The sequence below is a fragment of the Microchirus variegatus genome (assembly GCF_963457635.1).
Source record: "Microchirus variegatus genome assembly, chromosome: 11".
NCBI classification, from domain to species: Eukaryota; Metazoa; Chordata; class Actinopteri; order Pleuronectiformes; family Soleidae; genus Microchirus; species Microchirus variegatus.
The window spans coordinates 19,751,366-19,779,135 of record NC_139812.1 but is presented as its reverse complement, the minus strand read 5'-3'; the positions used below and the strand labels follow the sequence as shown (position 1 = coordinate 19,779,135).

The 27,770-nt window shown below is 39.1% G+C and overlaps 1 protein-coding gene across 4 annotated transcripts in view; it reads right to left on the bottom strand.

Annotated features, from left to right (window-relative positions):
- The window catches only part of LOC310934154 (A-type potassium channel modulatory protein KCNIP2-like), a gene marked incomplete at both ends in the record, with an annotated part of 134,078 nt that overhangs the window by 28,488 nt on the left and 77,820 nt on the right, over positions 1–27,770 (bottom strand). For 2 of the 4 annotated variants that reach the window (XM_083897813.1, XM_083897816.1), the window contains one exon: positions 133–238. The exons of the other annotated variants lie outside the window; for them this stretch is intronic. In XM_083897813.1, the coding sequence (XP_083753939.1) occupies positions 133–238 (106 nt within the window). Of the gene's footprint in view, positions 1–132; positions 239–27,770 lie in introns of those variants that run through there. 4 annotated transcript variants of the gene reach the window in all.

The following is a 27,770-nucleotide window of genomic DNA, read 5'->3' as shown; positions in this document are numbered from 1 at the left end:
GACTTGTTCACCTGCACCACTTTTACCATCTTGTTTTTGGTTTGTTTTTTTTTTCTCAAAAAATAACACTCCCCCACTGTCAAACCTAACCCCCCCCCCCCCCCCCCCCCCCCCGACAGAAAAATCCATTACCTTCCCCGCCGACCGGCTCGAACATCCCGAACTGCTCCAGCACTTTGATGAAGAGACCCATGACCACCAGCACGGCGATCATCTCCAAACCATCCAGACTCAACATCATGGGATGCCAGCGTTTGTCATCGCACAGCGCTGTGCCACTGAGCCGAGCTGAGTGGGACCAGGCTAAATCTAGTCAGCGACGCAGGACCTGTGAGCAGTTTGTTCAACTTACACAAAGTCCTCGTCCTCTGCCTACTCACTCACTCACTTTTATCCACTCTAGCATTCTGACTTGGGCCCCGATGATCAAAAGATGCAAATCAGCTCTGACAGAAAAGAGAAACAGGTGGCTGTTCTGTTGGCTTGTCTTGTCTGTTTCTTTTGGCCTCATTCAGCCTTCCTTACTTCCTGGTTGGAGGTCATACTGCTGAAGCTACAGGCTGCAACACTTGAAATAAAAAAAAGTTTAAAGGACGCTTCCTTCTTGCTCCTTTTTTCTCCAGGCCTGCGTTGAGAAATGGAATTCGGGGATGTGCTGCGCCTGATAGTCCTTTGGCATCGGTTGTCAGGAAGTGAGCGTTGTGAGGTGGGGGGGGGAAGAGAGAGAGAGAGTGAGAGAGTGAGAGTGAGGGATATGCAGCATGTAAAGAATGGGAGAGGATAAGTGGGAGACGGCAAGAAAATGAGCGAGAGAAGAATTAACAGAGAGAGGGAGAGAGAGAGAAGGCAAACACACACACATAGTGATTTTTTTGGGGGGTGAGAGAGAGTTGAGGTATGCCCTCCCTCTCTGGTGACATTAACTTCATCGATTTGCCTAATGTGGTTTCCTTGGTAACTGGAACGGAGTGTTTAAAGCCAAATTTAACTAAAAGACAGAGGGGGGGAAATAGGATGTTTATGTTCCCGAATCCATCTCAAATGTGTGTTTCCACTGTCAAATGTGCGCTTCCACTGTTTGCACATCGGCGCGTCTGTTTTGCAGCCTCACTGTCTGCTGAAAAATCAATGTGATGTCTCATTAACCTCTGAAATGTGTTGCAGCTAGTAGCTTGGTAGGGATTTGACTTCACGCAGCAGAAACACACGATTTTGGGGGAGACGGACGTCAAAAAATGAGGTGGGGAAACTAACAGGCGAGCGCAGTAATCCGGGCGAAACATAAATAAAGTAAGTGCTAAACGTGTGTCTGTGAAATGTAAGATCCAGGAGAAGAGGGAAGTGGAGAATATCCTCAGGTTACTCGACATGAATATGACTTGGGTAAAAGTAATGTATCACTGATAATGAAAGCCAAGCACACGTAGTTCGTTTGAAAGCAGTTTAGTGTGACACTTTCATTTGGTCACCGTCATGACAGCCCGGGTTTTACAGCAGTAATTCACCACGAACTAACCACTCTTAAAATTTATCGGTGCTGTCGGAAGTAGAAGTGTGTGGTTACAAAACACGCCCCCCAAAAAACTTTAGGGCTGTGTGTGTGTAAAATTATTCACTGTGCTTTACCAGATTTAGTGCAAAAATCAATTGAACTCATAATGGACAGATTGTCCCAGAATGCAACGTTAGTGCATGGACATATTTTGGTGGATAACATAAAGGCTGTGCAATTAATCAAAACGTGTGTTTCAATTACGATTATGGTCCCAAACAATTACAAAAACAAAGTAACCAAACACAAAATTCTGAAAAGAATGCTTTCAATGTCGAAATGGTGATTGAAAATAGAACACATGCATTCGATGGATTACACATATATAATCATTTATAGTTATTCTAAAGGTAAATTCAAAAGGTTAATTCCAAATGTCATGTTAATTAAAAGCCACTTTCCTTCAGTGCAATAAATTCCATCTGTCTCAAGTTTAAACCCGACTCAGTTGTGTTGATTTTTTAATGATTAATTTGTCATTATGAGACATTAAGAAATGCTTTAAATGAGTGGATTAAAGGTGCCATATGTAAGAATGTGGCCAAAAACGGTTACTACATTCCAATTCAAAATACAGAGGTCTTTTAGGTTTCGTTTTCTGACGTAACTGGCAACCCGTGGTTGCTCTGCAGCTGAGACTCTGCTGACTGCAATGATTGGTAGACGGTGGTAGGTGGCGCCACATGCCAAAACATGATTTCAAAACATAAACATGATTTGCAGTCTGCAAAAATATATTTTTTAATGCAAATATTTTGTCTGTACTGTTGTTGTTGGTGAGTTCAGTTTGTTATATGAACATTATTCCTGAGTCTCTGTGACATATTAGGAGGATTTTATGGCCAGTTGCTTTAGATTTATTACATAATGCACCTTTAAATGAAATCAATTTTAAAAAAGTGACCAAAAGTGATATTACAGTAACAGAAATTATACAATGCTGAACTACTGTATATAAATCATTTACAATAACAATAAAGTGAACTGTTAAAGTCTAGTGGTTACAAGGACAAACTATATGCACGTACCCAAGAAATGACCTCTTTTAGCAACTGCATTCATTTCAATAAAGGAAAATGGAGCCTAAAACAGGAAATTTGTTGTCCTTTTAAATAATAAATGACCCTTTTATTATTATATGAGTCATGGATTGTATATTAGCTGTTTTGTTTTTATCTAACAGATACGACACATGGGGAGGTTGAAATAAGACTATAATTTGTGAGTAAAATTGAGTTTGAATAGAACGTGGGGGGGAAGATGACAAAGCTAAGCCTTGATATGTATTTTTGTATACTTTCTAAAAGTCAGTGATGAGCTAGGCTTCATGCATTTTTGACTTTCTTTCGACTTTCTCGCGAGCTATTGCTAATACCAGCATGATCGCATTCACCTTCCCATCCACGGAGACAGTTATCTGTCTGAAAGAGCCAGCCGAGGTTATGATACTAAAAGCATCAACAGGAATCAGTGCAGGCGGCTACTGTTAGCCACTACCCTGTCTGCCCCTCCCAGCACACGACTCCCAGTGAGGGTATCACTTCGCCGCCAGCTACAAAAATAACAGAATCGGAAAAAAGGCACACGCTCCCCTCTTTGTCTTATCCTCCTCCCTGTCGCCTTTCTTTGGACAGAGAGAGAGAGAGGCAGAGGTTTTGAGAGGTATGAGGCAGCAGAAGTTTGACAAATGTACCGTGTCTGCATGCACTTCTTTTTTGTTGTTGTTGACATTTCTGCGGCTACATTTTTAAACCGAGCGATACAGCAGCATGGCTCATTACGGGGATGCCTGTCATAAACAGCAGCAGCAGCAGCAGCACTGTGTGTGTGTGTGTGGGTGGGTCACTCTAATGCTTACTCACACATACGTACACCAACACATTCAAAACACACATGCAAGTCAGACAAGGTGACAGCCGGGGAAACCTAATCCTGTGTGACGTCACTTCACTCTCTCTCTCTCTCTCTCTCTCACACACACACACACACACACACATTCTTGTAGTTGCCGCATACTGAGGACCAGCATTTCCACTTTATAAATCAACACAATTACAAATATCTACTTCATGAATGACATCTATAAAGAACTACTGGGACCTTATCGCAATAAATATCATACCATAGAGACTCTTAAAATATCGCAATAAATATCGTACCAGAGACTCTCAAAATATCGCAAAAAAATGTCATACCATAGACTCAAAATATTGCAATAAATATCGTCCCATAGAGACTCTCAAAATATCGTAATACATATCGTACCATAGAGACTCTTAAAATATCATAATAAATATCGTACCATAGAGACTCTTAAAATATGGTAATAAATATCGTACCATAGAGACTCTCAAAATATCGTAATAAATATCGTACCATAGAGACTCTTAAAATATCGCAATAAATATCGTACCATAGACTCTCAAAATATCGCAAAAAAAATGTCATACAAATGACTAAAAATATTGCAATAAATATCATACCATAGAGACTCTCAAAATATCGTAATACATATCGTACCATAGACTCTCAAAATATCGCAATAAATATCGTACCAGAGACTCTCAAAATATCGCAATATATATTGTACCATAGAGACTCGGAGGACCTAGTTAAAACGCACGCACGCACTCCTCAGTCTATGGCAGTAATGTATACGTCTTGTATTGAAGCCGAGCTCCGATTACAGATATGGCAAAATGTAAACAGACAAATAGTGAGCCACATGCTCTCAAAAGAGGGAGAAAGAGAAACCTGAGCCTGATGTGTTGTTTAAAAATCATCACCGTTGTCATTTGAGGGGAGAGAGTGAGAGAGATGCGAGGAAAGGAAGGAGGAAAAAGAAGGCAACACAGGTTGTTGTAAGTGCCATCGTGGCAGCTGAGGAGAGGAAAGTGGAAGGAAAGACAGACGGAAACAAGAGCATGATGGAACACAGGACGGATAAAGTCAAGAGCCAGAGTGACGAGGTCGGATCCCTCTGCGTAATGATCTGCAGAGCACAGAGGGGAGAAGCATGTATTCTTTATTACCGTCTAACATCGCTCTCCTTCGTGGGGGGGTTTCTCCACCTCATTCTGGCTGTCGCCACAGAAAATTGGACCTGCAGCTGTGTCCTTACTTCTCTACTTTTTTTTTCTTCCTCAAATTCAACTCAAAGTCAAACACATACTTTGCAGTCCTGCTGTAACAAAAGAAAAGAACGAAAAAAAGTGCAGCTTGATAATTATCAAAAGCTCAAAGTTGAGAAACAGTGCAACTCTCTGACACGGGGAAAATTGCTTTTTTCTGTACGTACAACAAACAAAAACAAGCAGCTTCAATCGACAGTCGAGGAAATTACAAGACTTCAAACAGCCTCCAGTAAAAAGATGCCACTATGATAAAAAGCTGACATTAAAATACTTGTGCCCCTAATTTATTTGCATAGTCTTAGAAAACACTTCCATTCTTCTCATCACAATACAGAGAAATATTTATCGTAACAAACTACTAAACAACTGGATTTTTCACTTTCTGTGACCACATTCAGTGGTCGCTTCTTTGTGTTTTCTTTCTTATACTCCAGCCTGTGTGCAGCCGCCTCACTTTACTAGCCCCATGTTGCTGTTGCCCCCTTCTGGCTTGACATAAAAAAGCCACAAGGTGACACAAGATCTTAACATCAACTGATAATAATGTCGTCTGGAGGTGAGGCTTAAAGGTGCCATATGTGAGAAAGTGGCTAAAAACGGTTACTACATTCAAATTCAAAACATTGTGGTCTTTTAGGTTTCATTTTCTGACGTAACTGGCAACCAGTGGTTGCTCGGCAGCTGAGACTCTACTGACTGCAATGATTGGTAGACGGCGGTAGGTGGCGCCACATGCCAAAACAGGATTTCAAAACATAAACATGATTTGCAGTCTGCAAAATATTTTTTTTAATGCAAATATTTTGGCTGTACTGTTGTTGTTGGTGAGTTCAGTTTCTTATATGAACATTATTCCTGAGTCTCTGTGACATAAGGAGGATTTTATGGCCAGTTGTTTTAGATTTATTACATAATGCACCTTTAATGTAACAAAGTCAGAAGTCATGTTGCACTACAGTTTTAGTTTTTTTTTTAAGTCCTTGAAATCCTGCATTTGTCTTTTATGCCTGCTATGAACTAAAACGCAGGACAACCAGTCAGTCCTAAAAAAACCCCCCACAATTATCTCAGTCGTCCTTCTTTCTCCTCAGTCTCCTATTGATTTTTTCCAAATTTCCTCTGCTGTTAAATAAGAGATGCTCTGAGAAGCGAGCAACAAGAGAAGCCGACCGATGGATTCATATGTTTCATGACTAACAGACAGGACTCGCTTTATTGACTTGCCTCTCACTATGTACAATCACAAGGCCTTGTGGGAACGCTGTAAAAATCAGTATTGAGTTCGGTCACCTCGGTGAGACACACTGCTGTGAGGAAGGACATATATCACGCCTGCAGCTCTCTTTTCTTGTAGCACATTTTTTTTAAAAATAAAACACTCTCCACGGCACCGAAGGTCGAAAACAACATGGTAGTTAAGCAGCTACATGGCTGTGCGCCATCGATCTGTGTATTTTTTTCACCCTCTAATCCACAGAACGTGTTAATTGGAGAACACGACTATCGACCGGCGCCTTTAATAAGGCTTGACCGACTGTGAGAAGACAAAAAATACACAACACACACGCACGCGGACATCGTAGGCTGCACGTATTCGACACGTCTTCAAAGGACAAAGCAAGAGAGAGGGGAAGACTGATGTCGCATGTAGTGATTCCACCTGACGTGACGCACAAAGGCATCATGTGAGACCTCGCATGTGCAAATCAATAAGAAATCTGGCCAAAACATGTGTTTGGTTACAATGCCACAGTGTGAGCCACTGATGATCAATACAGATCTAACAGAGCACGATAGTGATGAACAGTAGTTGAACTCGGGGTGCAGCCGAGGGCTTACAGGGCAGAAACCACTGTAACCAAACAAGAAAATGCATTCACATTTTATGACATGTGCATTTTTGATGATCCACCTCCTCTTTTGAACTCTGATTCAGACAACCCTACAGACCGTTGACTGAGGTAAATTCCCAATAGATCAGCAGTTTCTAAAAATAGCCGATCTGATGTTCGAAATCACTTAAATCACCTTTTTTGCTTGTGTCTACATGCCTAAATGCGTTGAGTTGCCGCAACATGTCTGGCTCATTAGATATTTGGTGCTCACGCGGCATAGATCTGTGCCGCAGGTGCACCCATGCTAAATTGGGGTGTGAACAATACACAACTCCTTATACTCGGCATTTCTGGTAGTGATGAAGTAGCAATAAATACTGTTTTTCTTTATTTTTTTGTTGAGCCAAGTGTGAACTGTGACGTATTTCCAAATTTCAAATAAAATGAAAAAATACATAAGACACTCTATATTTCACATTCATATACCCACTATATACACTGTATGTTTACACATAATAATGTAAAAAAGCAGCCAAAATGCTATGCGTTCTTAGGGTTAAACAAGCAGTAGAAGTAGTAGAACAGCTGAACCTAATGGACTTTGACATGGATGTATGGGTTTATCTTTAAACCACCTGTTAATGCAATCTTTACTTTACTGATTAATTTAAACTCTTAATTTAATTAATTAAATTATTGTAATTTACTTTGACATTTAGTTCACTAATGAGTCAAAAATCCGTGATGGCATCAAAAATTGCACGGACCGTGATTCGAGAAAGTTCAACTCACCTTTCCTCATAAACAGGAAGTAAGACAGAGGGAATATTGACATAAGAATGAGTGGATACAAAGCTCCGACTCCCTCCTCGAAGCCACGGAAGACGACCGCAGACTCAAAAACCCACATGGTAGCAATAAACACAAGTGACCACAATCACGGACGGTCAGACAGGTTTTCCCTCCTCCTGTGGGCGTAATAACACCTAAATGCACCTGCACATATGAAAGAAAGACAAACCCAAAACATGTAATGCATGCACCACCTGCTTTGATAAGACGTGGGATATTTTTCCATAACGATCGAGCGACTATTGTGAAGTCGTTTACCCACCGTCAGTTATCTATTCAGCAGATCTGAACGAGGCCATTTATGTCACTTATGTTTAGTTTGTGCATCGGCTGCATGTAGCGTAAACTGCAATTGTTGTAGAAGTTGCTGTTATGGCTCGTGACGACACGTAATACATGCGGAACATCAACACTATGGCGAACAACAAGTGAGGCAATGAATGGCAACACGGCTGATGAGTGATACAGGGATAAGAAATTTAACTCTGTTGTCCATTACATACTAATACATGTGAGATAAATTAATGACTAATTATAGACCATTTTGGTGTCTTTATGTTTCTGTATTATTACCATTTGGTGCATCATGACTGCAGTATTTGAATCTTTTTTTTAATTTATCTTTGGTGCTGCATGGATTTAAATGTGCCTGTTGAAGATGCACCTAAGAGCATATTCATAAATAAACTTATTCTAAACAATAAACTAAAAAAATTTAAAATTTAAATTTAAATTATTGAAGTGAGATGGTGCTGCGTTGAGAGAAAATTAAGAAGGTGCAGTTACAGAGGGAAACTTGGTTGTAAAAAGAAATTGCAATCACAGACACATTTTGCAACTTGAATCAACCTCCACTAGAGGTCAGTGTAGATTAAAGTATTTACAGCATATTCTTTTTCATAGTCAGACCCATTCATGGGCTGCCTGCTTCAATAGAAACTTGATCTGCAGAGAATAGTCAAGCTTTTTATAATGTAGCTTCTTACATTCTTACATTTTACACTCTAAAATGAGAAAACCACCTGGAATAGTCATGGTTTACATTTTTTAAAGAACAAGTAAAGAGACCTGCATGTGGCTGATCGAACTCATCTTCTCAGTGTGTCCAGTCATTATTTTTTGACTGACTCACACCAGTCTATTGAAGCCAACCAGGCTCATAGTCCATCTGTTGGCATCTAGATGAATGTCCCAGTGGACAAAAAAGGACAATGACAACAACCTGGGGTTAGAGCTGATGCGACGCAGAATCAGCCTGATGATCAAAAGGTGCAAAATGATCCAACCTGTAAGGACACGTGCAAACCCAGAGGAGAGGAGCGTGAGAGGACCATGATCGTCTCTGACAGCCAGGTCCAGTCGAATGCTCTATTGTGTTAAAACTGTCAACTGTCACCAAATAGAGCGAACAACAGTGAAGCAGACTGACAGAGGGAGACTGAGAAAGAGTGCGAGAGAGAGAGAGAGAGGCTGAGGCTGTCGTCATGGACACGACACATAACATCAATTCCCCAGGTTTGTGTGCAAAGCCACACACACACACACAGGTTATTCTTCTCAGCCTAAACAATGCATCCCTGACCCTAACCATAACCAGTAAATGCCCAAACCCTAACCTTAATTAAACCACATTTCACATCTTGGCCCTTACCAGCTCCTCAGAAACGAGACGCTGCCTCATTAAGGCTATAGATTTTGGTCTCCATGAGGTCTACAAGGTCACAGTTTTTTTGTTTTTGGCAGAATAGGTAACTTAAACAAGTGCTCACACACATACACAGTGCACACACAGTCTTTACTGTCTGATGTTAGCAGACATTAAAAGACAAACATGACACACCTCATAATCGCGGTCATGGAAGCTGAGGAGTTCCCATTAGTATTCTGCAGAGCAGCCACACACGCATACAAATACTTGAACATGGAGCAGGCCTTATTTCACAGACAAGATAATTGTTTCTCATCCTCCTCCTGCTTCTCTTCAGCCTCTGAACGTTTGTCTGAACATGTTTCTATTCAGGCATCAGAATCATGCGAAAGCACTACTTTCGAGGAGGATTCTGCCTGCACATGATTGGCCTCAGTCACGGTTCGTGATCTGTGACCACACAAATCATATTTTCCTCTATATTAAGCCTCAAGTAGAAATGTGTTTGCCACCATCCCAATACATGAATGGAGATGTGTTCATTCAGCTAAAAACACAGTGGAAAAAATGCACTTTTTTTCTCCACTATTCTATAAAATCCAGCGTTTCTTTGGACGTTTTATACATTATTGTGATTCTGTTGTGTAGAGTCACATGATCAGAGTAAAGGCATGTTAAAGCGGACCTAGACCGGAAGTTCCAATTAACGCTGTTTTTTAGTGTGTATCTGCATCATTACCTTGTCTAAGAAGCCCTGAAGGTTCTAAACAAACAGTTCAACCACTGCTGAGAACGCTGTGTTTTATTGTAATCTCGGGCTCAGCGAGATCTCTGAAAAAACACGGTCCGGTTACGTAAACAGCGGTTCTCCGGAACAGCAGATCGTCGAGCGGGTGTACTTCCGGGTACTGGCCAATCACAAGACTCTGTCTTCTGGGTGAGAGAGTTGAGTCTCAAATCTTGCGGCTGGGAAACACCGTCAGAAAAGAGGATTTCTATTGGCTCGTTTACAGCAACTAGGAGGTTTTTGACCATAAAAACAAGTTAATGCATGTAAGTAGACCTCCATAACTAACATATATATGTGCAACAGGACCACTCTATGTGAGGTTTAACATTACGTGTAAAACTGTGATTGGTACTGTGAAGATCTGGCAGAGCAGCTTTGCTGTTTTTATGTCTGTCAAATTCTCTGATCATTGACATCTGCATGGGTTGGCACGACGTGACTGACAGTTGGTCTCGTATACTGTATATCGTAGCTGAGAGTATAGAGTATGTAAATTACTTGAATAAAGACAGACAGACAGACAGACAGACAGACAGACAGGCTAAAGCTGATTAAATTCACTTCAAAGTTTCCCATGCTCCTTTACAACACCACAGACAAGGAACACAGGTCATGACGTGGTGCACAGTGTGGAGCGGGCTCTGCGGCTATAAATAGCCCCGAGAGGAATCAGATTTGGAGAACTGGAGGTGGGAACTGATGAATTCACACATACCCGTGCATGTGTGTGTGTGTGTCTGTGTGTGTGTGTGTGTGTGCCATTCACACACTCACAAAAGGCTTGGATCTGTGGATACAGGGCTGCTGGAGTCAGACTGACATTATGCAGACTCTGAGCCAGACGAGCAGACAAAACACCAGCGAAGAGACAGAGCAGCGAGAAGGAACAGGCTGAACCCAACAGTACGACTGAGAGGAGGGGAGGAAGTGACATTGAGGCTATTTGGTGGGAAAAAAAATAAAATAAAAAAATAAACCTGGGGAGGGGCTGACTGCTGTGTTGAATGCAAGTGGTGCAGTGATGCCAACGATGATGACAAAAGGAACAGGAATAAACACTTTGACATGAACACAACACGGTGGGCATGTGGAGTGCTGAAGTGTCTGGTGTTCATGTGGCGTTCTGACTGAGCACGCAACCTTTCAAGGACACCGGAGCATTTTTTTGAAAACCGCAACACAAGTGTGTATTTCAGTGTTGACTTGACTTTCACCGAGCAGGAGAAGACAGACGAGTCAGGTGACTGCTCTGTTATGTCATGAGACACCTACAGAAACGTCATGAGGTGATGTGCCGGTGCTTGATTTAAAGCTCACATAGAGTGGTCCTGTTGCACATATTATGTTAGTTATGGAGGTCTACTTACAAACATTAACATGTTTTTATGGTCAAAAACCTAGTTGCTGTAAACGAGCAGATAGAAATCTCTCCTTACTGACGCTGTTCCTCAGGCGCGGTGTTTCAGACTGAAATCTCACCCCCAGAAGACAGAGTGTGTTTTGATTGGCCAGCCAGCGTAGAGCCTTCCCAACTGTCATGTGATTGGCCAATACCCGGAAGTGACATGATCAGCACACCCGCTCTCAGAAGCGCAGCTCCCCCCTCTGGAACGGTGGATGCACTGCTACTCATTATCAAAACATTGTTTTAACAATGTTTAAAAATAGCTTCATCACGACTCCCCGCCGCAGTCCCTTTTATGACTTTGACCCAGAGTCAGACCCAGAGTCAGAAGACACTGTCGCTCGTGAAACACCTCCACAACGGACGTTGTTCTTCTTCTGCGGTTCAATGTACGCAACCGGATGTGTCCGGACTAGTGCCCGGAGCAGGAGGATCTGCTGCTCAGAACCGCTGTTTACGTAACCAGACCAGGTTTTTTCCGAGATCTTGCTGAGCCCCGAGATTACAATAAAACACAGCGTTCTCAGCAATGGCTGAACTGTTTGTTTAGAAACTTCAGGGCTTCGTAAACAAAGTAATGACGCAGATACACACTAAAAAACAGCGATAATTGGAACTTCCGATCTCGGTCCGCTTTAAAGCTACGGTCTCATCCACAGGTGATATAAAAACTCTCGCAGATGACGCGAGGCAACTTCTCCATCCCTGAAACTCTCTCCCTCCAATCCTGACACGTGTTTACGTACGTTTACCGTCAGACTCTTCTTTAAAGACTTCATTCTTCTTGTTTTTGCTTCTTTGCGGCAGTAGGACGTTATTACCGGTGCCACACAGTAGAATAAGTAGAAGGTGAAGTAGAATAATGGAGCCTCGCGATTTCGACAATATTATTGGTCAAAGCCCATCACGGAGTCTAGAGGAGGTGCAGAAATGTCATTCGCTCCCACATAATTTACATCATGCTGACAGGTTATTACGGAATTAACAATCCCCCAAAATCCTGCCTCGTGAGCCTTAGAATGTCTCGTTCCTACAATAAATGACAGTGTGCTCGTGTCTGAGCGGAGTAGAAAAGCATCCCTCTGTAGATCTACAGTGTTTAGGTTTAGCGTTGAGCTTTATTGCACCTCATTGCGGCTCCTGTGTGTGTGTGTGTGTGTGTGTGTGTGTACCTGTGTGTCTTATTGATGACAGCCATTTATAGTCAACCTCCTTTTTGCCCCTACTATATCTACTAATTGGTCTGTTTCATGAGACTATTGTGTATGTGTGTGTCTCCTGCCCTAGAGCTTTATTTACCATATACTGGGACTAGCTTTGTTTAATTCAGATTCATTAAACACAGTTAGACAAACACACACACACACACACACACACACACACACACACACACACACACACACACACACACACACACACACACACACACACACACACACACACACACACACACACACACAGACACACACATTCGTGTACAGCATTCTTAGTGAGGAAACTCATCGACATAATACAATGCGTGATTCTAATCATTAACCTCGACTTTAATCTTAACCTAACACTGTACACTGCGAGGACACACACACACACACACACACACACACACACACACACACACACACACACACACACACACACACACACACACACACACACACACACACACACACACACACACACACACACACACACACACACACACACACACACACACACACACCCCCACACACACACACACACACGCACATGCACCAGACTGACAGGCATCAAACTGATGCGGAGGAAAACGATGACAAAGAGCCACTCGAGCAAATGACAAAAAACAGGCGACACATTTATTGTGATTGAGCGTGGAGAGACACTGAGCACTGTTGTCAATCAAAAATGGTGGTGATGAAGCCTCTCAGCAGGGACAAGATATATTTAAATTATCTCGTTGTTGTTGTTGTTTTTTTTTATTTAATGTGTCATGGTTTTATTTAGTTTTGTGCCATTATTTAGTCAACGGTGCTTAAGTGAACTTAAAGGTGCCATATGTAAGAATGTGGCCAAAAAAACGGTTACTACATTCAAATTCAATATACCGAGGTCTTTTAGGTTTCATTTTTTGGCGTAACTGGCAACCCGTGGTTGCTCGGCAGCAGAGACTCTACTCTACTGCAATGATTGGTAGACGGCGGTAGGTGGCGCCACATGCCAAAACATGATTTGCAGTTTGCCCATTTTTTTTTTTTTCATGCAAATATTTTGTCTGTACTGTTGTTGTTGGTGAGTTCAGTTTGTTATATGAACATTATTCCTGAGTCTCTGTGACATATTAGGAGGATTTTATGGCCAGTTGCTTTAGATTTATTACGTAATGCAACTTTAATGAAAACTTTGGCAACAGGTAAATGTTGTGTACTATTTATATAACACTTCTTTGAGTCCACTTTAAAGACATACATTAAACAAGTCATTAAAACCCAGTAACTCTCTCGACTCACACTCAAACCATATTCTCTTTCTCTTAATCGTCGTCTCTGCTTCTTTTTTTTTTGACCCCACCTTGTTTCCCCCAGTGCGACAGGGCTGTCACTTCGAGCAGTATATCAAGTTCAAACAATTATAACGTGAGGTTGATCACTCCTCGTTGCATTTCTCTCACGTAACGATTCCGCCGCTGACTCACTCGAGTGGCGCTAACAGCCAAGATAACAGGTGAGTCCACAGATTTCTTCCTTACTTTGCCAGAACCTGAAATACTTCCACACACACACACTCTGCTTTTTATAGATGCTCCACTCAAAAGGACGCTATTGTCTGCTTATGTCGTCCAATTTCACAGCAGAACACAACATTATAATTGATTTAAAGTGGATTTCTTTTTTTATATGCTCACAGCTCCCTCTGCTGGACCACACGCTAAGTACTTCGAATAGTCGCATTCTTCTGGTATGATGAACGCTTCATGCCAAAGCCGATCAAACAAGGAAGCACTTTTTAATAAATAAAAAAACACATTTAATGTAAAAGTTTGACCAGACAGCTGAACGTTGGATAAAAAGTGACAGTCCTACTTCTTCATGCTTCATTTTTCTTGCTGCCCTATCGACCTCATCTTCCACCTCATCGCTTCTCCTTCACTTCTCTCCTGCTCTCACCCTCTCCTGATCCCCTCTCCGACTAGAGGTCAGCGGCTCAGTCTCTCAAGGTCGTCCCTGTCCGAGGTCTGGCCTCCTCATGCCTGGATGCCTGAGTGGAACAGACAGCTCTGTCCCAACTGGGGACCAGAAGACTTTTAGTGCCTCTGACCACAGGGTTCCCTGGTGGATGGTCCCGATGTGCATCCTCTCTTTGCTCATATCCACTGCTGTCCATTATAGAAGGTGTGACTCAGAGACGAGCAGATGAAAACAAAGGAGTGGCAGCGGACGAGAGAGATGGAATAAATCTAATTAAATGACATTAGCTAAGAAAAACGGAATTTCTTCTCCTCTGAACCCATGAACCTCACTTCGCTTCTGCATTTGAGAAGATAACTCTTGCACTCATGCAGATGGACCGAGATGTGGTTGTTGCTTGTGGTTTGAAAACAACAACCGTGAACAAAACAGCTGATTATTATTCAGATCATGGCAGCCATTTTTCTAATCTCGCTGAGGTGTCAAGTGCTTTGTCCGCTATTTCTTATGGCACCTCCATGATGGATGAGGGAATTCACTGATGTTGATGATCATATTTAAAAGACTATTACAACAGAGCATCAACCGTGCGAGGAACGTCTCCCCTTTAACCCTCAGTGCACCCTGGGTAAATTGCTGCGGGAATAATACACAACTCCTTATACGGTCGATCCTGGGGGCGTGTGTGTGTTTAGAGGTCACACGGACCTCTCAAGCCAAATTTTAAGTATTTCCAAATTTCAATGTACTTCTTGGTCAGGTGTGTTTATATAGTTGGTGAAAATGAAAAAAAAAAAAGTTATTTCCCCAGATTGCCCATAGGTTGTACTGCAATAAGACATAGATATAAGACACTCTCACATGTTCTTATAGCCTCTGTATTTATGCTTTAACATAGTAACAGAAAAAAGCAGACGCTCTGAGGTCCATATGCACATTTACAACTCAACACTATGAAGTCTTGTTATTCTAATATCAAAAACAGGACGTGTTGAACACAAGTCAACTCTTTTCATCACTGACTGATCATATTGGTTGTTTTTCAAGAAATGAACACCCCCAGAGACCAGTTTTAAAGACGCCGTCTGTCTTACATGATGGTAAATTGGATCTAGCAGTTTGAAATTGAAGACTCTAAGATGTTTTTAAATAACTTGTTTGTTCCACTGACTGTATATGAAAATGGACAAAGTCTTGCTGTTGTGAAGCCTCAAGTTTTTTCGACTTTTGAAAGCAGAAATTCACAGATGTCATCAGCAACAAGGACACCTACTGGACAATATCAGACAGTCTGTCAATCACACTGGTGTCCACTAATGTGTTACATACTATATTGCATACATTATTTGGCTCTGAATGGGAACATCATTTACAAAACTGACATCGTATTCTACTGAAGAACTGAAACTAGTGATAAAGAGCCGTTCGACTGTAGATACACAACAACAGGTTAACATCCAAAGTTGAAATGTATTGTTTCAAAGTAAAGCTGTTCACATTCTGATTAACACAGTGATGTGTTACCTGTGGTAATCTCTATAGATTAAAGATAAAAGTTCCACCGACCGTAATATCACAAAAATCAAATATTGAATATAAGGATGACTGTGGCTCAGACAGTACGCCGTATCACTGTCATACTGTTTTCTCTTTTTAATCACACCATTATGTTGTAATCGTATTAGCAATACGACAACTTCTAATTACCATAATATTGTCTCCCTACTTCAAAACAATTACAATACTAAAACGTTGCGTACTGACCATAATATTAAGTGTTGCCAATGAAAGTATTCTGTTTAAATAGATATGATTCACTACTACAAATGAAGATTCCTCGTTCCTTCTGCTGTGAGTTCACAGTCACATCTGTGCAACAGGAGCGTCGTAGCCCGACTGAGAGATTCCTGAGGCGTTTAATAGCTATAGTTAGATTTACTCGCCGCTCTGACGGCTATACTTAGCACTGAATTTATCCACCTGCCAGGGGAACGTGTCAACCAAGGGCGGAAAAATACTTGCTGTGGTTAGCCTTTCATGACTAAAGGGGCCTGGCTGAAAGGGGAGCTGATTAGAAAATTAATTATTGATTAAAATACTACTAAAAAAAATCCCATCCCCCTGAAAAACTGGGGGGAAAATGGGAGCAAGTCATTATAGGTGTAAATGGAATGCTCTGAATGTGTAATAAGAGCTATATGTTTTTAATTCATGTGTGTGTGTTTGTGCATATAGAGCAGAGGCATCTCACTGCATGTGTGTGTGTGTGTGTGTGTGTCTAATGGTGGAGCTTCATCAATCTCAGGGAAAGATCAATAACGTACTAAACGGTTTTCACCTCGCCTGTGCTTAATGAATGACTGGGTGTGTTGAATGCCCACAAAACACTGTTACTCTTCCTTGTTCTTTGTCTCTCTCTCTCTCTCTCTCTCTCTCTCTCTCTCTCTCTCTCTCTCTCTCTCACACACACACAGACACACAAGTCTTGACAAGAGGACCAGCCAGAATAGGTCAAAATGTCCTTCCAAAATTTGGTTTGAACCAAGATTTGTCCTCACATCTCACTACAGACAGATCCCAGCTAACAATTTTTTTGCTCCCAGAACGTTACCTTTTGGTTGCGGGAACGTTCCCAGAAGGTTCCCCCTCTAGGTTCTACTGTGGTTGATGTGGTTGTGGAAAGTTTTCCTAATGTTCCCCTAAAGTTATTTTTTGGTTGGTACGTTACTTTGTCACAACCCTCATACAACCTATAAAGAACATTCTCTAAAGGTTCCCAGCTACTTTGATATATGTATATACATATACACACATATGTATATATAAACAGTATATAATTTATACATATTATGTATAAATACATATACATATACACATATATGTACATATGCATGCATATATACATATACACACATATATGCATATATATACACATATATGTACATATGCATGCATATGTACACATATATATACATACATGCATGCATATATACATATATACATACATGCATGCATATATACATATATACATACACGGGTATGTGTATATATACTGTATATACACGTACACACATTTCAACCTCATTCGTTCTCCATTCTTCTCTCACTCCTCCACTCTTACCAACATCAATCATTTCCTTTGACCTGACGTTGTTCGTTTCATCGCTGAATAATACAATCACTGTGTATTTGATCACATTAAAGAAGTACAACATTTTTTTTTGGGGGGGTGGGGTGAGAATCTTTCCCTTGATCCGACAGAACTGAGAAGTAGTGAAGAGCAGGAAGTGTTGACCTACTTCCTTTCTCTGGACTAAAATTCTTCTCTAAGAATGAATCGGTTTTATGAACACAAACTTCCTGAAAACTTTCAGTCTGGTTGTCTGGTTTGCTGCCGACATTTGCAAAATCTGCAATTATCAATTCTTTAAATGTGAGCTCTGCATTCAGGGTGGCTCATCAGGTCAAGAGAGTTTTTATAATGTCTCTGGAACACTGTATAATACAAAATGGGACATTTTTTATCCATCTATCATTCATATATTAATTATTTATCTATAGAGTTCTCCGTGGTTCCTACACAGGCTAGTACTAAGTAGTTTTTGTCAGTACTACGGAGAATAAATCTTAAGTGTCACAGGGATGGGACGATACCACATTTTTGTGTCAGATACCAACATCACAAACTCCAGTATCTACTGATATTAGTCCGATACAGTTATTTTAGCTTTTAACAACACATTAAATCCGATTCAGTGATTTGGACCAGTATCAGCGTTCGTAGTTAAATTTTTAGAAGCTTTGTTGTGTCAGCAGCAAATAAAACACAAGGGTTCCCTGTTGGTTAATAAAGATTACTAAAACACTTTAAACAATAATGCACAACAATGCGACACAACAAAAACACACACCACACCATTAGTGGGTCATAAATAATGCATAATTATTTAAGTGCTGGCGCTGTGATTAAGCGGATGAGAGGTGGGGGGGGGGGATGTCATGTCGTTGGTAATGTATAAGCAACATCCCCTTCAAAAATGCATTAACCTCAATCTCCGCGGAGCCTCTTGACGTGCCGCAACCTATCAAAGATTCTAACCAGGTATTTACGAAACCATTCTTCACATAACTGTCTCTGTCTGATGCAGATTTATTTTTCACCACAGTCCTGGGTTATTTTCCAGAAATAGATAAATATTCAATAACTCTTATGATTATAGAACCTGAAAAGCAGACACACAGTACTGTACTGTATATGCTTTCTCCACCAAGGTCATGGTTTGGTAATGATGCAGCAGCAGCAGCTCTTGGAGAAAGGAGAAGAAAGAGGATCTATAGTCGGTGAATATGGAAGGAAAAGAGCGGAGGAGAAACTTTGCTGACAGAATGAAATAATGTCAGCTCATTGTCAAAGAGCATCAGGGCAAATGGATCATTTCCTAAATTTCAGAAATTCATTTAAAATGATTCCTTAAGAGGTTTGCAAATATTTTCAACGGATCCTTGTTCAGGGCGATGCCGACTATTATGATGGTAAATTTCAAGTCATTCCGAGATACTTTTTGTTTTTTTGAAGAAAGTCAGCTCATTGTCAAAGTGCATCAGGGCAAATGGATAATGTCCTGAATTTCAAAAATTCATTAAAATTATTCCTTAAGAGGTTTGCAAATAATTTCAACAGATCCTTGTTCAGGGCGATGCCGACCATTATGATGGTAAATTTCAAGTCATTCCGAGATACTTTTTGTTTTTTTGAAGAAAGTCAGCTCATTGTCAAAAAGCAGCAGAGCAAATGGATCATTGCCTGAATTTCAAAAATTCATTAAAATTATTCCTTAAGAGGTTTGCAAATATTTTCAACGGATCCTTGTTCAGGGCGATGCTGACTATTATGATGGTAAATTTCAAGTCATTCCGAGATACTTTTGTTTTTTTTGAAGAAAGTCAGCTCACTGTCAAAGAGCATCAGGGCAAATGGGCAATGTCCTGATTTTCAAAAATTCATTCAAATTATTCCTTAAGAGGTTTGCAAATATTTTCAACGGATCCTTGTTCAGGGCGATGCCGACCATTATGATGGTAAATTTCAAGTCATTCCGAGATACTTTTTGTTTTTTTGAAGAAAGTCAGCTCACTGTCAAAGAGCATCAGGGCAAATGGGCAATGTCCTGATTTTCAAAAATTCATTAAAATTATTCCTTAAGAGGTTTGTGAATAATTTCAACGGATCCTTGTTCAGGGTGATGCCGACTATTATGATGGTAAATTTCAAGGCATTCTGAGATACTTTTTGTTTTTTTGAAGAAAGTCAGCTCACTGTCAAAGAGCATCAGAGCAAATGGATCATTGCCTGAATTTCAAAAATTCATTAAAATTATTCCTTAAGAGGTTTGCAAATAATTTCAACTGATCCTTGTTCAGGGCGATGCCGACTATTATGATGGTGAATTTCAAGTCATTCCAAAATACTTTTTGTTTTTTTGAAGAAAGTGGGCTCACTGTCCAAGAGCATCAGAGCAAATGGATCATTGCCTGAATTTCAAAAATTCATTAAAAATATTCCTTAAGAGGTTTGTGAATATTTCCAACGGATCCTTGTTCAGGGCGATGCCGACTATTATGATGGTAAATTTCAAGTCATTCAGAGATACTTTTTGTTTTTTTGAAGAAAATCAGTTCACTGTCAAACAGCATCAGGGCAAATGGATAATGTCCTGATATTCAAAAATTCATTAAAATTATTCCTTAAGAGGTTTGCAAATATTTTCAACGGATCCTTGTTCAGGGCGATGCCGACCATTATGATGGTGAATTTCAAGTCATTCCGAAATACTTTTTGTTTTTTTGAAGAAAGTCAGCTCACTGTCAAAGAGCATCAGGGCAAATGGATCATTGCCTTAAATTTCAGAGGTTCTTCAAAATTTTTCCTTAAGAGGTTTGCAAATAATTTCAACGGATCCTCATTCAGGGCGATGCCGACTATTATGATGGTAAATTTCAAGTCATTCCGAAATACTTTTTGTTTTTTTGAACTCAGCTCACTGTCCAAGAGCATCAGAGCAAATGGATCATTGCCTGAATTTCAAAAAATCATTAAAATTATCCCTTAAGAGGTTTGCAAATATTTTCAACGGATCCTTGTTCAGGGCGATGCTGACCATTAAGATGGTAAATTTCAAGTCATTCCGAGATACTTTTTGTTTTTTTGAAGAAAGTCAGCTCATTGTCAAAGAGCATCAGAGCAAATGGATCATTGCCTGAATTTCAAAAAATCATTAAAATTATTCCTTAAGAGGTTTGCAAATAATTTCAACGGATCCTTGTTCAGGGCGATGCCGACTATTATGATGGTAAATTTCAAGTCATTCAGAGATACTTTTTGTTTTTTTGAAGAAAATCAGTTCACTGTCAAAGAGCATCAGGGCAAATGGATCATGTCCTGATATTCAAAAATTCATTAAAATTATTCCTTAAGAGGTTTGCAAATAATTTCAACGGATCCTTGTTCAGGGCGATGCCGACTATTATGATGGTAAATTTCAAGTCATTCAGAGATACTTTTTGTTTTTTTGAAGAAAATCAGTTCACTGTCAAACAGCATCAGGGCAAATGGATAATGTCCTGATATTCAAAAATTCATTAAAATTATTCCTTAAGAGGTTTGCAAATATTTTCAACGGATCCTTGTTCAGGGCGATGCCGACCATTATGATGGTGAATTTCAAGTCATTCCGAAATACTTTTTGTTTTTTTGAAGAAAGTCAGCTCACTGTCAAAGAGCATCAGGGCAAATGGATCATTGCCTTAAATTTCAGAGGTTCTTCAAAATTATTCCTTAAGAGGTTTGCAAATAATTTCAACGGATCCTCATTCAGGGCGATGCCGACTATTATGATGGTAAATTTCAAGTCATTCCGAAATACTTTTTGTTTTTTTGAACTCAGCTCACTGTCCAAGAGCATCAGAGCAAATGGATCATTGCCTGAATTTCAAAAAATCATTAAAATTATCCCTTAAGAGGTTTGCAAATATTTTCAACGGATCCTTGTTCAGGGCGATGCTGACCATTAAGATGGTAAATTTCAAGTCATTCCGAGATACTTTTTGTTTTTTTGAAGAAAGTCAGCTCATTGTCAAAGAGCAGCAGAGCAAATGGATCATTGCCTGAATTTCAAAAAATCATTAAAATTATTCCTTAAGAGGTTTGCAAATATTTTCAACGGATCCTTGTTCAGGGCGATGCCGACCATTATGATGGTAAATTTCAAGTCATTCCGAGATACTTTTTGTTTTTTTGAAGAAAGTCAGCTCACAATCAAAGTGAATCAGGGCAAATGGATAATTTCCTCAATTTCAAAAAATCATTAAAATTATTCCTTAAGAGGTTTGCAAATATTTTCAACTGATCCTTGTTCAGGGCGATGCCGACTATTATGATGGTAAATTTCAAGTCATTCCGAGATACTTTTTGTTTTTTTGAAGAAAGTCAGCTCACTGTCAAAGAGCATCAGGGCAAATGGATCATTGCCTGAATTTCAAAAACTCATTAAAATGATTCCTTAAGAGGTTTGAAAATAATTTCAACGGATCCTTGTTCAGGGCGATGCCGACTATTATGATGGTGAATTTCAAGTCATTCCAAAATACTTTTTGTTTTTTTGAAGAAAGTGGGCTCACTGTCCAAGAGCATCAGAGCAAATGGATCATTGCCTGAATTTCAAAAATTCATAAAAAATATTCCTTAAGAGGTTTGTGAATATTTTCAACGGATCCTTGTTCAGGGTGATGCCGACTATTATGATGGTAAATTTCAAGTCATTCAGAGATACTTTTTGTTTTTTTGAAGAAAATCAGTTCACTGTCAAAGAGCATCAGGGCAAATGGATAATGTCCTGATATTCAAAAATTCATTAAAATTATTCCTTAAGAGGTTTGCAAATAATTTCAACGGATCCTTGTTCAGGGCGATGCCGACTATTATGATGGTGAATTTCAAGTCATTCCGAGATACTTTTTGTTTTTTTGAAGAAAGTCAGCTCACTGTCAAAGTGCATCAGAGCAAATGGATAATGTCCTGATTTTCAAAAATACATTAAAATTATTCCTTAAGAGGTTTGTGAATAATTTCAACGGATCCTTGTTCAGTGCGATGCCGACTATTATGATGGTGAATTTCAAGTCATTCCGAGATACTTTTTGTTTTTTTGAAGAAAGTCAGCTCACTGTCAAAGAGCATCAGGGCAAATGGGCAATGTCCTGATTTTCAAAAATTCATTAAAATTATTCCTTAAGAGGTTTGAAAATAATTTCAACGGATCCTTGTTCAGGGCGATGCCGACTATTATGATGGTGAATTTCAAGTCATTCCAAAATACTTTTTGTTTTTTTGAAGAAAGTCAGCTCACTGTCAAAGTGCATCAGAGCAAATGGATAATGTCCTGATTTTCAAAAATTCATTAAAATTATTCCTTAAGAGGTTTGTGAATAATTTCAACGGATCCTTATTCAGGGCGATGCCGACCTTCATGATGGTGAATTTCAAGTCATTCAGAGATACTTTTTGTTTTTTTGAAGAAAATCAGTTCACTGTCAAAGAGCATCAGGGCAAATGGATCATGTCCTGATATTCAAAAATTCATTAAAATTCTTCCTTAAGAGGTTTGTGAATAATTTCAACGGATCCTTGTTCAGGGCGATGCCGACTATTATGATGGTGAATTTCAAGTCATTCCGAGATATTTTTTGTTTTTTTGAAGAAAGTCAGCTCACTGTCAAAGAGCATCAGGGCAAATGGATCATGTCCTGATATTCAAAAATTCATTAAAATTATTCCTTAAGAGGTTTGCAAATATTTTCACCGGATCCTTGTTCAGGGCGATGCCGACCATTATGATGGTAAATTTCAAGTCATTCTGAGATACTTTTTGTTTTTTTGAAGAAAGTCAGCTCACTGTCAAAGAGCATCAGGGCAAAAGGATAATGTCCTGATTTTCAAAAATTCATTAAAATTATTCCTTAAGAGGTTTGTGAATAATTTCAACGGATCCTTGTTCAGGGCGATGCCGACTATTATGATGGTGAATTTCAAGTCATTCCGAGATACTTTTTGTTTTTTTGAAGAAAGTCAGCTCACTGTCAAAGAGCATCAGAGCAAATGGATCATTGCCTGAATTTCAAAAATTCATTAAAATTATTCCTTAAGAGGTTTGCAAATAATTTCAACGGATCCTTGTTCAGGGCGATGCTGACCATTAAGATGGTACATTTCAAGTCATTCCGAGATACTTTTTGTTTTTTTAAAGAAAGTCAGCTCATTGTCAAAGAGCAGCAGAGCAAATGGATCATTGCCTGAATTTCAAAAATTCATTAAAAATATTCCTTAAGAGGTTTGAAAATAATTTCAACGGATCCTTGTTCAGGGCGATGCCGACTATTATGATGGTAAATTTCAAGTCATTCCGAGATACTTTTTGTTTTTTTGAAGAAAGTCAGCTCACTGTCAAAGAGCATCAGAGCAAATGGATCATTGCCTGAATTTCAAAAATTCATTAAAAATATTCCTTAAGAGGTTTGAAAATAATTTCAACGGATCCTTGTTCAGGGCGATGCCGACTATTATGATGGTAAATTTCAAGTCATTCCGAGATACTTTTTGTTTTTTTGAAGAAAGTCAGCTCACTGTCCAAGAGCATCAGAGCAAATGGATCATTGCCTGAATTTCAAAAATTCATTAAAATTATTCCTTAAGAGGTTTGCAAATAATTTCAACGGATCCTTGTTCAGGGCGATGCTGACCATTAAGATGGTACATTTCAAGTCATTCCGAGATACTTTTTGTTTTTTTAAAGAAAGTCAGCTCATTGTCAAAGAGCAGCAGAGCAAATGGATCATTGCCTGAATTTCAAAAATTCATTAAAAATATTCCTTAAGAGGTTTGTGAATATTTTCACCGGATCCTTGTTCAGGGCGATGCCGACTATTATGATGGTAAATTTCAAGTTATTCAGAGATACTTTTTGTTTTTTTGAAGAAAGTCAGTTCACTGTCAAAGAGCATCAGGGCAAATGGATAATGTCCTGATTTTCAAAAATTCATCAAAATTATTCCTTAAGAGGTTTGCAAATATTTTCAATGGATCCTTGTTCAGGGCTATGCCGACCATTATGATGCTAAATTTCAAGTAATTCCGAGATACTTTTTGTTTTTTTGAAGAAAGTCAGCTCACTGTCAAAGAGCATCAGGGCAAATGGATCATTGCCTGAATTTCAAAAATTCATTAAAATTATTCCTTAAGAGGTTTGAAAATAATTTCAACGGATCCTTGTTCAGGGCGATGCCGACTATTATGATGGTGAATTTCAAGTCATTCCGAGATACTTTTTGTTTTTTTGAAGAAAGTCAGCTCTCTGTCAAAGAGCATCAGGGCAAATGGGCAATGTCCTGATTTTCAAAAATTCATTAAAATTATTCCTTAAGAGGTTTGCAAATAATTTCAACGGATCCTTGTTCAGGGCGATGCCGACTATTATGATGGTGAATTTCAAGTGATTCCGAGATACTTTTTGTTTTTTTGAAGAAAGTCAGCTCACTGTCATAGTGCATCAGAGCAAATGGAAAATGTCCTGATTTTCAAAAATTCATTAAAATTATTCCTTAAGAGGTTTGTGAATAATTTCAACGGATCCTTGTTCAGGGCGATGCCGACCTTTATGATGGTGAATTTCAAGTCATTCAGAGATACTTTTTGTTTTTTTGAAGAAAATCAGTTCACTGTCAAAGAGCATCAGGGCAAATGGATCATGTCCTGATATTCAAAAATTCATTAAAATTCTTCCTTAAGAGGTTTGTGAATAATTTCAACGGATCCTTGTTCAGGGTGATGCCGACTATTATGATGGTGAATTTCAAGTCATTCGGAGATACTTTTTGTTTTTTTGAAGAAAGTCAGCTCACTGTCAAAGAGCATCAGGGCAAATGGGCAATGTCCTGATTTTCAAAAATTCATTAAAATTATTCCTTAAGAGGTTTGCAAATATTTTCAACGGATCCTTGTTCAGGGCGATGCCGACCATTATGATGGTAAATTTCAAGTCATTCCGAGATACTTTTTGTTTTTTTGAAGAAAGTCAGCTCACTGTCCAAGAGCATCAGAGCAAATGGATCATTGCCTGAATTTCAAAAATTCATAAAAAATATTCCTTAAGAGGTTTGTGAATAATTTCAACGGATCCTTGTTCAGGGCGATGCTGACCATTAAGATGGTACATTTCAAGTCATTCCGAGATACTTTTTGTTTTTTTAAAGAAAGTCAGCTCATTGTCAAAGAGCAGCAGAGCAAATGGATCATTGCCTGAATTTCAAAAATTCATTAAAAATATTCCTTAAGAGGTTTGAAAATAATTTCAACGGATCCTTGTTCAGGGCGATGCCGACTATTATGATGGTAAATTTCAAGTCATTCCGAGATACTTTTTGTTTTTTTGAAGAAAGTCAGCTCACTGTCAAAGAGCATCAGAGCAAATGGATCATTGCCTGAATTTCAAAAATTCATTAAAAATATTCCTTAAGAGGTTTGAAAATAATTTCAACGGATCCTTGTTCAGGGCGATGCCGACTATTATGATGGTACATTTCAAGTCATTCCGAGATACTTTTTGTTTTTTTGAAGAAAGTCAGCTCACTGTCCAAGAGCATCAGAGCAAATGGATCATTGCCTGAATTTCAAAAATTCATTAAAATTATTCCTTAAGAGGTTTGCAAATAATTTCAACGGATCCTTGTTCAGGGCGATGCTGACCATTAAGATGGTACATTTCAAGTCATTCCGAGATACTTTTTGTTTTTTTAAAGAAAGTCAGCTCATTGTCAAAGAGCAGCAGAGCAAATGGATCATTGCCTGAATTTCAAAAATTCATTAAAAATATTCCTTAAGAGGTTTGTGAATATTTTCACCGGATCCTTGTTCAGGGCGATGCCGACTATTATGATGGTAAATTTCAAGTTATTCAGAGATACTTTTTGTTTTTTTGAAGAAAGTCAGTTCACTGTCAAAGAGCATCAGGGCAAATGGATAATGTCCTGATTTTCAAAAATTCATCAAAATTATTCCTTAAGAGGTTTGCAAATATTTTCAATGGATCCTTGTTCAGGGCTATGCCGACCATTATGATGCTAAATTTCAAGTAATTCCGAGATACTTTTTGTTTTTTTGAAGAAAGTCAGCTCACTGTCAAAGAGCATCAGGGCAAATGGATCATTGCCTGAATTTCAAAAATTCATTAAAATTATTCCTTAAGAGGTTTGAAAATAATTTCAACGGATCCTTGTTCAGGGCGATGCCGACTATTATGATGGTGAATTTCAAGTCATTCCGAGATACTTTTTGTTTTTTTGAAGAAAGTCAGCTCTCTGTCAAAGAGCATCAGGGCAAATGGGCAATGTCCTGATTTTCAAAAATTCATTAAAATTATTCCTTAAGAGGTTTGCAAATAATTTCAACGGATCCTTGTTCAGGGCGATGCCGACTATTATGATGGTGAATTTCAAGTGATTCCGAGATACTTTTTGTTTTTTTGAAGAAAGTCAGCTCACTGTCATAGTGCATCAGAGCAAATGGAAAATGTCCTGATTTTCAAAAATTCATTAAAATTATTCCTTAAGAGGTTTGTGAATAATTTCAACGGATCCTTGTTCAGGGCGATGCCGACCTTTATGATGGTGAATTTCAAGTCATTCAGAGATACTTTTTGTTTTTTTGAAGAAAATCAGTTCACTGTCAAAGAGCATCAGGGCAAATGGATCATGTCCTGATATTCAAAAATTCATTAAAATTCTTCCTTAAGAGGTTTGTGAATAATTTCAACGGATCCTTGTTCAGGGTGATGCCGACTATTATGATGGTGAATTTCAAGTCATTCGGAGATACTTTTTGTTTTTTTGAAGAAAGTCAGCTCACTGTCAAAGAGCATCAGGGCAAATGGGCAATGTCCTGATTTTCAAAAATTCATTAAAATTATTCCTTAAGAGGTTTGCAAATATTTTCAACGGATCCTTGTTCAGGGCGATGCCGACCATTATGATGGTAAATTTCAAGTCATTCCGAGATACTTTTTGTTTTTTTGAAGAAAGTCAGCTCACTGTCCAAGAGCATCAGAGCAAATGGATCATTGCCTGAATTTCAAAAATTCATAAAAAATATTCCTTAAGAGGTTTGTGAATATTTTCAACGGATCCTTGTTCAGGGTGATGCCGACTATTATGATGGTAAATTTCAAGTCATTCAGAGATACTTTTTGTTTTTTTGAAGAAAATCAGTTTACTGTCAAAGAGCATCAGGGCAAATGGATAATGTCCTGATATTCAAAAATTCATTAAAATTATTCCTTAAGAG